General features: G+C 32.4%; 1 protein-coding gene across 1 annotated transcript in view; it reads left to right on the forward strand.

Annotated features, from left to right (window-relative positions):
- Window positions 1–14,292, forward strand: part of LOC132726509 (fibrillin-1-like) — a 56,535-nt gene extending 42,243 nt beyond the window's left edge. Inside the window, exons 33-49 of the mRNA XM_060711838.1 lie at window positions 69–194; window positions 1,354–1,608; window positions 2,860–3,120; window positions 3,556–3,816; window positions 4,413–4,529; window positions 5,171–5,416; window positions 5,648–5,926; window positions 6,205–6,240; window positions 6,494–6,600; window positions 7,962–8,026; window positions 8,290–8,447; window positions 9,143–9,260; window positions 9,630–9,643; window positions 10,314–10,431; window positions 10,749–10,924; window positions 11,240–11,304; window positions 11,669–14,292. Of these exons, the coding sequence (XP_060567821.1) occupies window positions 69–194; window positions 1,354–1,608; window positions 2,860–3,120; window positions 3,556–3,816; window positions 4,413–4,529; window positions 5,171–5,416; window positions 5,648–5,926; window positions 6,205–6,240; window positions 6,494–6,600; window positions 7,962–8,026; window positions 8,290–8,447; window positions 9,143–9,260; window positions 9,630–9,643; window positions 10,314–10,431; window positions 10,749–10,924; window positions 11,240–11,304; window positions 11,669–11,737 (2,471 nt within the window). The 3' untranslated portion in view covers window positions 11,738–14,292. The remainder of the gene's footprint in view (window positions 1–68; window positions 195–1,353; window positions 1,609–2,859; window positions 3,121–3,555; window positions 3,817–4,412; window positions 4,530–5,170; window positions 5,417–5,647; window positions 5,927–6,204; window positions 6,241–6,493; window positions 6,601–7,961; window positions 8,027–8,289; window positions 8,448–9,142; window positions 9,261–9,629; window positions 9,644–10,313; window positions 10,432–10,748; window positions 10,925–11,239; window positions 11,305–11,668) is intronic.
- Window positions 14,293–14,808: the final 516 nt, after the last annotated feature.

Here is a 14,808-nt window from a genome sequence, read left to right on the forward strand (position 1 = left end):
AACCCATTATGTTGGTTTTGTCACGACGCGGCTCAAATGCTGAGTGTTTAATATTTGTATCTTTTCAGATATACTTGAATGCAATTTTGACCCAAGTCCCTGCTCACAAGACTGTGCTGAAACTCCTGGAGGATATACTTGCTCGTGTAACTTGGACGGATTTAAGTTAGACACGGACAGGAGCACGTGCATTGGTAATGTTTCTTTTTGAATTGCTAGGCAGCATTATGACCATTTACGTAACAAATAACAAGATTCTTAGAATGTTATAAAGAATTTAAATCACAAAGTTCTATAAATAGAAGATGGAGGTTACATTTAGATTTGTGTTTATCTTATTGTTTTGATCATGTTTTGATCATGCCTGTCACTTATGCTGTCCGTTCCTGAAGTTTACTTTAATGATAAAGGGATATTTTCGCAAATTAATGACAAAAATATTAAATTAATCTTTTTTTACTCGAATCATGTTAAAATGACATTTTTAAAGTCCTAGCATGAATTTTTGAATAAATACTATAAATTTTTGGGCTTGCTTAAAGCGTAATTATATCTTCATGTTAAAGGAAATTAAGACGCCGACAGAGTCACTGAGTAGTTTGAAAACATTTAGTCATATAACTAAGAAAAACTCTAGAAATTACAATAACAGATATTGTGAATATTAAAATAAGTCTTAGAAATTCATTTGACAGGTACTTTAACGTTCTCGTAGTTTTCTATTCTTTATAGGGAGAAGTTTTTGTTCCTGTGGAAAAAATTTATAGAATATTGAAAAAAAAAAATTCGAAGAAAAGAAAATTTTGCATGTGTCTCCCTTTAAGGAACCTAAGATTCTCGAGCTAGTGTCCTTTGCTGGACAGATGCTCTCTTACGTAACAGATTTAATAGTCGACAAGCAAAATGTTTAAAGCCATTTACATTGTATATTGTACATGTATATCCTTAGTGGTTTGAAATGGTTTAAGTGAATGTGCTTGCAAAAAAAATGCTGGTGTACAGAATTTAAGTCACTTTTTTAAATTAAATAAAACTCCCCGCTAGAAATACTAATTAATATGTGGGTAGAATAAGATAAAATGCTGCAATAAATTCACCAAAATCCATTTTACAAGTTCAAGCTCTGTATGTACGTACTACGTACACATTACATGTATTTATTGACACAAGACTTTCCATTAATATTTATATATTTTTATGAAAAGTTTGAATTTGATAAATTACCTTTTATTGTAAGATGAATAATTTTATATATGACAGCTTCCAGTTATTTTCTTTTAATACTGTTATGTTGATGGAAAGTTGATAGTTGAAAGTCTGATATTAAGTTTCGAGTTTTACTGTTTCTTTTAGAATGCACTGATAATACATATGGTAACGATTGCACACAGCCTTGCAATTGTGTGGTTGCAAACACAGAATCGTGTAGTAATGTTGATGGTGCGTGCACGTGTAAGGAAGGATGGAATGGCGCCACGTGCGCAGATAACATTGATGAATGCCCCACAGTCACGTGTCCTGAGAATTCGGCATGCGTCGACACTGAAGGTTCTTACTATTGTAAATGTGCAGCTGGATATGTATTGACAAGCGAAAACGTCTGTCAAGGTATGAATTGCAAAGCGCATGCCCCCATTTTATCAATAAATTTGTCCAGCGCGACCATTTTGGAACTGTCCATGATCAATTCAGGGGTAGCAAGATCTAATGTCAGCCATTAGTATAGAGCCTGGTCAGACTTGACGAATGTGAAGAATTTACAGGCTGGCTCGGCTCTTTACTGGTGGCAAAGGCTAAGCAGCAGGGTAATAGTAAAAGTAAAATAGTATATACGAGTACACTATTTTGATGGTGTTTATTGAAGTTATGTATAATCTCATATCTAAAGATTTCATCCATTGTTACCTAGTCACATGGTATAACATCATTGTTACCTAGTCACATGGTATAACATCATTGTTACCTAGTCACATGGTATAACATCATTGTCACCTAGTCACATGGTATAACATCATTGTCACCTAGTCACATGGTATAACATCATTGTTACCTAGTCACATGGTATAACATCATTGTCACCTAGTCACATGGTATAACATCATTGTCACCTAGTCACATGGTAAAACACCATTGTAACCTAGTCACATGGTATAACATCATTGTCACCTAGTCACATGGTACAACATCATTGTAACCTAGTCACATGGTATAACATCATTGTCACCTAGTCACATGGTATAACATCATTGTCACCTAGTCACATGGTATAACATCATTGTCACCTAGTCACATGGTACAACATCATTGTTACCTAGTCACATGGTATAACATCATTGTCACCTAGTCACATGGTTTAACATCATTGTCACCTAGTCACATGGTATAACATCATTGTCACCTAGTCACATGGTATAACATCATTGTTACCTAGTCACATGGTATAACATCATTGTCACCTAGTCACATGGTACAACATCATTGTAACCTAGTCACATGGTATAACATCATTGTCACCTAGTCACATGGTATAACATCATTGTAACCTAGTCACATGGTATAACACCATTGTTACCTAGTCACATGGTATAACATCATTAATTTAACATATGGTTAGTTATTTATTGGTTAAACCATTAGCTGAAAAACAACTTCACGCGCTTTTTATAAAGTAGAAAAACTTTGTTTCAGATAAATGTTTAAATTTTCATATGACATGCTTTTTTTTTTATCTTATTTGAAGTAGAAATATTTATATCACATTTTTTTTCTTTTGTCGCAGATAAATGGTTAAATGTTCATGTCTTTTAATCTAATTTGAATAACAGAATTTTATTTGTTATTTTTGGTTTCATTTTGCAGTGTGTAATGAAGGGACATACGGAGAAAACTGTGGACAGAAATGTGCCTGTATTACCAGCAAAACAGAGACCTGTAATGCCGTTGACGGCTCGTGTACATGTAATGGTGGCTGGGAAGGGACTATATGTAATCAAAATATAAATGAGTGTACGAGAAACACGTTCGACTGTCCGGCAGATTCTACATGCCAGGATACCCAAGGATCATATGTCTGCAACTGTAATATTGGGTTTATAAAGACAGCAGACGATATGTGCAAAGGTAGGGTGTTGTATCAATTTTGTAACACACTGTTATAACGCGCAATAGCGGCGTAATCATATAATACATAAAAAATTTAATATATTATTGTAAATGCTTGATCAAAATTATAAGGATTTCTTAACTTGTGTCTGGTGATCTGGGCTTGCCTTTTATATGAAGCGATATGATTGATATGGTCTATGTGTTCCAAACTTTAGCAACCGTCAATGGTATCATGGCGTTTGGACATTATACAGTGCTGCAAATAGATCTTGTTTTGTACAGGCGACATATTGAAATAGTGTTAGACGCAATTGTTCAGCAAGTGTTACATCTATGTCATCCCGCTGATATCTGTTCACGTGACCGGATGTGCATGCAAAGCTAAAAATATATAAATATATAAATAATACTACATGAACAATAATTACCAAACGATTTTTTCCTTTTCAGTTTGTGAGCAAGGATCTTTCGGTCAAAATTGTGAGAATGTTTGCGCATGCGTACCAAGTAATACCGCATCTTGTAATTCTGTGGATGGAACTTGTACATGTAAAGCTGGCTGGGAGGGCACAACGTGTAATCTGAATATAAACGAATGCACGAGAAACACGTTCACGTGTCCACTTTTATCCACGTGTGAAGATAACGACGGCTCATATGTGTGTAATTGCAATGCAGGCTATCAAAAAGATAGCAACCAGCAGTGTATAGGTAAAAACGTGAAAAAACAATCTAATACTTTATTCAAAACCCCAGAAAGTTTCTTTAAATAATAATAATATTCAAACAACTGTTGACCTGGTCCGAAAAAATTTTGTTACCCTGGTATGATAAAATAAATTTCAAGTATTTTAAAGTTTTAAAGAGTTGTATGTAATGGTTTGAAAATTTGCATTATTTGATGTCCCTATTTGCTGAGGTACTCGGTCCCTTATATACATGTATATGAACCTCTTCAATTGAAGCCAGACAGAACGTTCTCATAAAGTTCACACACAAGGAATATTATAAATCTGACAATAGAAAGAAAGCAATACAAAGATTATTCTGTCCGACAGCACAAAACAAATAATACACAGATTGTTCTGCCAATCTCAAATTCTAGCGTGCATCAATCAATTTCCAAGTTTCGTCGGGACTCGAACCTTAGACTACCTATTACCGTTCTGTAGTTTAACCAACTCAGCAACACTTTTAAATTAGATTTATGCGATATACCTCTAGCATTATAAATACCACTTTCCGGTACTTTCATATGAACCAAAGGCGTTTAATGTATATTGACGTTCTATAATTTGTATTAACAGACATCAATGAATGCACGGCAAATACCGACAATTGTAATCAGAAATGCACCAACACGATTGGTTCTTTTACGTGCTCATGTGACATAGGATATTCTGGAACCGGAAATGATTGTACACGTAAGTTTACAAAACGTATACAGTGTTGTATATTATGATAATTCTTGTTTCATGCTATAAAAAAATATTACTCACCATTATTCCAAGCAGGTTTAACCTCAACACAAATTCGCTAAATGGGAAATTCCTAGACCCATTTGGTATACGTTTATATTTTGAATGAAAATTCAATCATCATGAAAGAACCTAGGGTATTATCTGGATAATGAATACAGTTCTTTTTAGTTCCATTCTTTATCTGTGTCTAATAGTATTTCAAGAGGTGAGAAAATATTGGCATGCCCTCCCTAAATAAGAGTTGAACTCCGTTATACATGGATATTATAATAGATAACCAAGAAAAACACTATTATGACGTTATTTTACTTATCGACGCTTCGACTTGCACATTGATTAAAAAGGATTCTATCACCTTCACCAAACAGATAAGGTAATCGAGTGAAAACGATAAAGGTACAGCATAAAAAAGGATTGCTTACACGTTATATGACGTCAAATATAACATCAATAAACCAAATGACGTTAAGAAAATCACTGCTCAATGTAGTTTAAAATATTTTATCATTTTTTTATTAGCATGTAAGAATGGGAATAGAACTGATATTAATTAAATAAAACAAATAATTTTAACTCCACTGTAGAGTGTTCCGCAAGTTGGGGAGAACAATGTGCTAATCCGTGTAACTGCAACGGTGATAATACAGTACGTTGTGATCACGTGACCGGATGTGTATGCAAAGCTGGTTGGCAAGGCGTCACGTGCGCTGATGATGTCAACGAGTGTGATACAAACCCGTGTGGTGCTAACGAATTATGCACGAATAATGTAGGAAGCTACACATGTGCTTGCAAGACAGGGTATATAAAAGATCAAGATGTTTGCAACGGTAATGTTTTTTTTCTAACAAAACGACAAACACTAACATGTACTGATTCTTAATATAGTTATAAGTGCACGAGCAATGTCTTCAGTTTGAATTGATAGTCATTTATTTAGTTTGCAATCACTAATCGTAATAGAAATAAAGATTTTATTTTATTTTAATTGGCTACACAATGCAAAAAATCGTAATAAGTTATTTTAAAAGTGTAATATATATCAATGTGTTATATTACAGCATGCACTAACAATGGATACGGCGACAATTGTGGAACGTCATGTAACTGTGTTAACGCCAATACATTAGTCCCAACACAATCATGTGACCATATCACCGGAACTTGTCGCTGTAACGCATTCTGGGAAGGTTCTCGGTGTCAAACAGACATAAATGAATGTACAAACAATACGGACAATTGTACGAAGGACAATGAGGGTTGCCATAATACAGTGGAAGGGTTCGAGTGCTCGTGTGTGCTGGGCTATGTAAGAGATACAAACGGAAATTGTGTCACAGGTATTCTTTAAAAAATTAAACCTCGAAATACTTTTTAAAATTTCATCTTTATTATATTAGAACACTATTTTATTAAAGCACAGTGTTCATAAGAATATGTTAAATATTTTGAAGGTCTTCCAATCATGAAAATAATAATGAAATTACCTTGGCGCTTAACAGTTTATGATGCCTAATAACTTAATGGTTTTACAAATGTGAAAATCAAATATATGGTTTTTAAATTTTATTCATATCTATGTACATAAATAACCTTTTATTGCTTTTGTTTTTTACAGATACTTCCCCGGGAGTAACCACCGCGGCACTTCCAGGTATGTGCACACTCTACAATGTTCTACAATAATTCCTGAGAATATTTGCCTTTATTTGCTGGCTTGTGTAATGTATTCGCACCTGTATTGAATTTGGAACAGTCCAATATCCATGATTATATAAACGCTTCTTACCTAACTTTATCCTGTCAATAACATATTAATTAAGTAATTAACAATTTCATTTAAAGAATATAGTTCGTTCGTTTCAGTGCATTTTATCTAATCCAGCATTCTATTTTTTCCTATTTAGCGGCGACAGTTTCGATCAACATTGTACTGACTTTGGAACATACTTTAACAGGAAATTTACAAGTTACCTTAACAAATGCTCAATATAAAGAGGAATTCAAGACAAAGGTAATTGTTGTTTTCATAGCAAACACAATTTATATTCAATATAAATATAAGGCAGATCCTCTGCGCCACCTTTTAAAAAATTTTTTTTGTTAAGTTATACAGATTTTTTTGATAGAGGGCTGCAAGTATAAAAAATGTTTGTTTGTTTGACTGTTTTTACACTGATTTTAACAAAACTTTCGGCCATATCGTGGCAGTCAGTTAACCTAGCCTATGTTAACCAGTTTCTCCGCAAGTAAACGACTATGGGTCCAACATGAATGGTGAAAGAAAAATTACAAAAATTAATATGTAAATGAATATAAGGTATTACAAACTTCAAAAGACACGTATTATTCTATTCTTGGATTTGACTTATTATTGTTTAACCCTTGGATGTGACTTATCTTATTATTGTTTAACCCTTGGATGTGACTTGTCTTATTATTGTTTAACCCTTGGATGTGACTTATCTTATTATTGTTTAACCCTTGGATGTGACTTATCTTATTATTGTTTAACCCTTGGATGTGATTTGTCTTATTATTGTTTAACCCTTGGATGTGATTTATTACTGTTTTATCCTTGGGGTTGACTAATAATTGACCATTTGATCTTGAGTGTTTGTAGATAAGAATATAACTTAAAAATTGTTACCACTAGAAAACGATGTCATATCAATATTTGAGCCGCGTCACGACAAAAACAAACATAACTGGTTTGCGACCAGCATGGATCCGAACCAGCCTGCGCATCCGCGCAGTCTGATCAGGATCCATGCTGTTCGCTTAAATACCCTATAACAAGTAGAGAAACTGATAGCGAACAGCATGGATCCTGATCAGACTGCGCGGATCCATGCTGGTCGCAAACCCACTATGTTGGTTTTATCGTGACGTGGCACATTTTACATCATATTCACAGACCCAATATACCTGGTTCTGATCCTCTATAACATAACAAGCTCATTGTTTGGCTGTGTTATAAGTCACACCCACACTGTATTACTAGCTTAGGAATACCTAAGATGCATTAATTCGTGCATTAATTAAGGCACGAGCGAGCGGGCACGTGGTTAAAATTACGATGTTAGCTAGCTGGATAGCTTCATCATACAGATACATATAAGTCGCTACTGGGATTCTAACCCACAGTGGTTAGGGATAATATGCTTTCTGCCACGCCAACAGATCAATATAATAATAATAATAATAATAATAATAATAATAATAATAATAATAATAATAATAATAATGATGATGATGATGAGGATGATGAGAATGATGATAATAGATAATCGTCATAATTAAATGAATGGAAAGTGTTTTTTACTGTATATGATGATTGATTAATAAAAATTATGTGTCCGCTTTATTTTTCAGATGACAGCATATTTAAGGAGAGTCCTCGGTGATGTCACGTTCACTGTCACCGTCAACAGTATAACGTTAGTAACTATTTACTTAATGTAAACAATCTGTATGATATTTTTTGTAATATGAAGGTACAAATGGGTGTCGACAAAGTCACCAAAGATTACGAGTGTTTAGTTGATCATAGCGACAACCTTTTTTCTTTAAGTTATGTTTATTTTTAAGGTAGAGTTTTCTAAAATTTCTAGTATTTCATCATAATCTAACGTGTTAATATTACATACACACTGAATTATTTTTACATTGTTTTAAGCTATTTGCTTACACTTTTCTACAGGTCAGGCAGTTTGGTGGCCGATTACAATGTTGTTTTACCTAAGACGTCATTACCTGACCTTGGCAAGGCAAATGGCGACCTGGCATCCCACAAGGAAAACATAACACTCTTTGATCAAACAAGTCCAGTTAACAGAGCTGTCGTAGAAAACACGTCAAGTAAGGATTATATTTTTATAGATATTCATTTGACGATGAAGGTTTGTAATATCCGGTGAAATTTCGCGGAAAGTCTAGATTTTTATAATTTTCATAATTTTGTAAAGACTGATATGCTAATGCAGTGGTAAACTTGCCTATAATCCTCAACCGAGAAAATGTGGATTCGAGCCCTACTTGATGGCTTCAATGTTCCTTTATATGACATCAGTACTGGTTAGTTCTGAAACAACATGGCTGATGTATTAGAAAGTGATTCAATTCGATTGCAAAGTAATAATTTGATAATATATTTTACATCATTCAAGCAACACCACTCAACAATCAATCAAAATATTTGTCTCACAAAAAGTGTTTCAACAAAAGGTTTTAACGTTTAATTTTCTGACAGAAACGTTATCATATTAGATACTATTTTTAGTACTGACGTGGCGTTTAATTTGTTAAGTACTAAAACAAAGTTGGTATGTTGGGTTATAACTTGATCAAGTATTTGTAATGTTAAAAGATAAAATGACAATTTAATTGTTATGTAAAATGATAATGTTTTTGTTATATTATATAATAACAGTATAATGTATTTGTTACATTAAATATACACGATAAAACATTTGTTACATTATGTGACAAAAGGGTAATGCATTTGTTAAATTAAATGATTTAAAATAACATGATCACATATTTTATATTTACAGTACCAACAGGACAGAACGCCGCGTCAGACGCCCTTACATGTAAAGCTTATGAAGCTTCTATAAATAACTGCAATACAGATTATACATGTATGGTCAAAAATGGAAAACCAGTTTGCGAGTAAGTTGTAGTAAAAACATTATTTGTACAATTTTCATAATTTCTTTCACATTTGAAATGAACAACTTCTCCTCTTGCAAACAAATATCATAATGAAATATGTATCAGAACAAACCTGTATAAAAAGGGTATACTTACAGATACTATATTTAAAATATATTGAATTTTAGAAATTGTTTGAGAGTCAAAACTGTAAACATGGAGAAATGATACTGGTTAGGTGTCACAATCTAAGGCTGTAGGAGATTATATTTTTTTTTTGAATAAGGATTTTTCGTTTGCAAGCGTGTTACCTCAACGTTGAATATGTGCTTTTACGTTATAAATTAAATGATTTCTTATTAATTTTGTGTATATTTTAACTTTCAGGCCTGATGAGGAGGGTGAGTTTATTCTTTGAAATATATAAAAAAAAGGATTAAAATGAGACTCTAATTTACCCATACTATGCAAAATGAACATGTTCTGCTTTTTTTTTTATCTTGGAAGAGTACATTACTTTTTTAAGGGGTATTAAAAAAATGAAGCTAGATTTAAGCAGGACGAATGTAATCTGGTCAGAGAGCATGGCTGTGTAGGCTAGCTTTACAATATACTGATAGAAAGTCTTTATTGTCGCTAGTTTTTCAAAGAGTTAGGGACGTTTGTTAATATTCTACCAGTTTTCTTTTTAAAAATATCATGCTATGAAATTAAATTGAAATTATGTTACTGATTAAAAAATAGTTTGTGATGATTTGTCTTTATTTTTTATTTAATGAAATACACGTTTGTAACAGTAAAATTGTTAAAATCAAAATTTGGAGAAATTTTTCGAGATAGAAAGGTTTTTCTCAGTATAAAACATGCATATTAATCAAAGGCAGTTGGTTTTATTCAATATTTTTTCATATATTTTGATAGGAATAAAAGACAGTGTCATTTAATACCAAGTATAACGCAACTTTTTTTTATTGTTTATATTTTGATTTAAAAATTATGCTAGTTAAATCATAATTATTTTGTAATTTTGCAATTAGATCTATTAAATGTTATAACAATTTACAATTTCAGACAATTTTCCGTTGATATTTGGCCTCGGTTTCGGTATTCCAATGTTCCTATTATGTGCTCTAGCCATATTTGTCCTGGTATGGTTCATACGCAGCAGAAACAGAAAACGCGCCAAAAGGTATGCCGCCATCTGCTTAGAAAATATTCCTCATTAACATTATCATCTTTATTTCGAAAAGTTGAAATGACTCTGTTTTTACTTTAATATCAAAAATAAGTTTATCTTGAATCATATAAGGTACTATCTATACACATGTATCTTAAAAAACATAATATTTAATTTTATAATTTTTTAGATGTTTCTTACATAAAAGAAAGGAAAATCTAGATAATATGTGTGATAATGCTTCCGAGAGATCACACTGTCCAGATTTTTTAAAAGCTTCGAGCTTTTATTTTAGCATTCGAGCTAAAATATTGGAACTATTATTTCAGAAGGGAAATACCAGACGACCGGAGCAGTTCTCTTTTTGGTCACAGATTACCCGTGCGAGTTATCACAGGAGTGCCAGGACCTTTCAGTGTATCACCAGAAACACGTGCTTACGAACCCTCCGAACACTCGAGTGAAACGTCTGATTTTGATTACAGATTTGATAGATTTGAGAATGGTATGTATCAAAACATTGTGCTGAGTGTATCATTTTTGTTAACTTTTATTTTCATTCACTGACAAAACAACGCGTTGGAATGGAGTCTAAATACATGGAACTACATGCAATACAAACTGTGCGTTCATTTAAAGATGAATGTTTCATAATTCTTAAATTTTTATCACGGTGTAATCTTACAGTATTTAAATTTTCTGAGTTGTACACAATGCTCATATTTTTTTTTTTTTAATCTTGTAATATTTTTAGCAGTTTCTAAGGTAATACTACAGTTAAATAAAGCTTCTTTTTTATGTTTATGTGTGTCAATTTCAGAACCGACAAGGCCTGGTCAGTCTACCTGGAACTACCTCTTTCATACAAGCCGTGGCGACGATAAGGTAAAATTTCACACCTGTACAATAAATAAGTTTTTTGCTGTTAAAGATTTAACCCTTATCCAGCTGAATTCGTGTATTGGCTTTGTCCATCACATTTTATTCAATATTTAAAGAATTCTAGTATCATAATACAAAGATTGAGCTGCCAACAATATATTGCCAGGTTAGATGACGCAGAAGTTCAGGCTTGCCTGGCTCTAATAACTTCTAGTACCGAAAGGATAAAGGTCGATTTCAAGTATACAGTGGACACATTTTGTACCGCTAAATTATTGTTTATATCTTATAACATTGTTATCAAATATATAATTAAAGTTCAATGGAATTCTTATTACAAACTGTAATTTTGTTTCTTTTATTTCAGTATCATATAAGACGGCCAAAAGTGGAACAAGAAGCGTGGGGACGTTATACATACGACAACTATTACTGATGATAGTAAATTAGACATTACCACACGAGATTCTCGTCTGCGTCATGAGAATGCGCAGACAACAATTTTCGGCGTAGATTACATTCTACATTTCATATACTTTACAGAACGGATATTACCATACATTTATAATATAGATTATATATTTGGAAAGATTTTTTTTGGAGTTGCTTGTTCAAGCAACCAACATATTTTTGATAATTCCATCAATTTCAAGAGTTAAGAGATGCTTGATTATAATGTATTTATCTGGTCATGCCCTACATTATAGTGAAAGAATTATTTAAAACGCTTTCGTTTTGTTAACACATTTTAACATTATTTAACGATTCATTTCATTTGTAAAAAGTTCAAAAATACATTATAAGACGAATGGAAACAAACCGTGGACCTACTAAAACTAAAAAATCACCTAGGCGGATTAATTCAGTCACCACACTTGTTAATTATTAAAACAATGTCTTATGCAGGGTACTGTTGAAATAACATACCACTATGTGGTAAATGATTTCCTATATCAATACCACACTATTATGCCCTGGCAATTATTCACGATAAAGGAAAATATGACATATTTGTAAATTAAATGTTTTTTTGCCAATGTGTTAGGATAAAATAGCTTGTTAAAGCAATAGTTTTGGAATGCATTGCGATTAAGTACATACACATACCTTTACGTGAAGGTGTCTGCCTCTCGACACAGGGATCTTGTGTTCGAGCCCAACTCTGATCACGACCAAGTTTCCTCATTTGACACCAGTACTGTATAAGTCCAGGAAGCGGACTCGAAAGTGATTAATATAAGTTGTAAGAACTTGTTTTATAAAACAGGCATAAACTAAACTAAGTGCATTTGTTTCAAAAATTGTTTTTATTTACTACATTAATTTGTTAGAAATGAACAAAAGAAGCCTGTTTTAAACTATTATTTTTTTGCGTTAATTATTGTGTAAAAGTACTGTACAAACAATTATCTACATGTTATGTTTATTTCATATTTTATATTGATAATATTTATTCACATAAGAATATATATATGATCGTGATATTAACTGAATATGGTGACAGGAAAAAGTATTACGTTTGTAACGTTTTATGTAAATATGTGTTTGTTGAATGTGCCAATCATATCGTTTTAATTTTTTGTCCCTTATCTGTCCCTTAGTTGTCCCTTAGTTGCCCCTGATTGAGTGTGGAGCATGGATGGTAATAAATTCTTGGTAAAGGTGGTTTGAATTAATGATGACCTTAGCGCGCTAAGATTACATTGGTTAAGTCAACATGCATTTGAATTATTAGCTATGTGAAATATCTTTAAAGGCCCATTATGTATCGGAAACAAATATAATGCTACAACTTTAGAAAAGGGAAACATGAATTTTATAACATTTAGGTAATGATTTTAGAGCATTCTAGAGGCTTGTAACCTGAAGAAATTAGCGATTAATGTTAAATAATGTGTCACAAAAGTAGCAAAATATAAATAAAGTAGTATTTTGAGTTCCATACAAACAACTAAATCCCCACCACTGTACAAACTGACAAAATACAACAGATGAAAAAAGTGATTCAGGTAATTGACAATGAGTTACTTTCTTGAAACTTTAAAAAACATACCAAAAAAAAAAAAAAAAAATATTTTGAGAAATATAAATAAAAGCATTTCTGATGTATAATGGGCCTTTCAGGACACCTACTGAAAATAGCACCGGAATATTTTGTTACGGAGCACTTCTCTTTTTTTTCTAATTTTGATAAAATATTTCATCAGATATAGCTTTTATAAACTTTAAGATATTTGCCAAAAGAAAACATTTAAATGTGTTAAGAACGAAAGTACTAAGCATACTCATTTTGAGTATGCGACCTTGATTTTGGGACGTACCATTGTTAGTATGAGGGGTGTCAACTGTACAAATTATATGTATCTGTTGTTTTTTGTTTAATTTAAATCCTTAATAATTGTTGAATCTTGCCTTTGATCCACGGGTAACTATTTCTGTTTCAGCTGCATTTTGATCAATATTTTAAAGCGGCCTTCATTTTTTCTCAAGGTTAGATATCATAATTTTATTTTAGGTAAACCGTTTAATATTGTCAAATTAAAAGAATTAAAGTGTTAAATGAAATTTGCCGTCGATAAAATACATAAACAATAAGGAAACCCCTCCATACCTCGATTCGTTTCCCGATCTTCTATTTTTAGGAACGAACGCCATTGGTGCCCTATAAATAGCTTTCGGTACGCTGTTTTTATTGCACTTGATGGGTAAATGAAGTTGATTGAATGTTCTTGTTTGTCACAACGTGATTTGTTACGTTTTTCATATTTAACCTAATGGATATTGTTAAAGTTCTTTCATATTAATCTTGTAAAATAACTGGGAGATTTCAAAAATATATCTACATTTAAGAGTTACTTTATTTATTTTATATCTTTTTATTTTTGTTGTCCAATTTGTATGACGAACCCGTTTCCAGATTTTATCAAACTATACTGATTTATTTCCGTTTTCTATACGTTTTTAAGTTAAAAAATAAATTATGCAACAGTTTTTGTCTTCCTTATCTTAACAACAAATTCGAAAAAGTAAACAACAAAATTCAACCTAAATGCACCTGCTCAACAGGGTATAAAATCGCTCTTGTAGCCAAAGAGCCGATGACCCCAGTGAACAATAAATCAGACATTTCGTGGAATATATGCGCAGATATATATATCACAGTGATATCACACAGTGATATTACACAGTGATATTATACATTGAAATTACACAGTTTGTTCACAGAGTTCATACAGAGAAAAGACCGTCGAAAACAAAGTCGTAGAACAATAAGCCATGAATCTTCTTCTTTATTAACACTGTCCAAGACAGTACAGATTGACTGCACAAATGGTATCCAACGTAAGTCCCTATTTACAACTGTGAGTGTATTTTTGCCAAACTAAAGCAAAACACTTTGCTGAAAGGCATCAATGCATGCAAAAGATCTAGTGCTCACAAATACCTGGCAGGTTGCGAAACAATTTCAGCCGTGCTATAATAATATAGGATTTCTGCTACATTGTA

Source organism: Ruditapes philippinarum, unplaced genomic scaffold, assembly GCF_026571515.1.
Source record: "Ruditapes philippinarum isolate M1 unplaced genomic scaffold, ASM2657151v2 ctg1045_1_1_1_1, whole genome shotgun sequence".
Taxonomy (NCBI): Eukaryota; Metazoa; Mollusca; class Bivalvia; order Venerida; family Veneridae; genus Ruditapes; species Ruditapes philippinarum.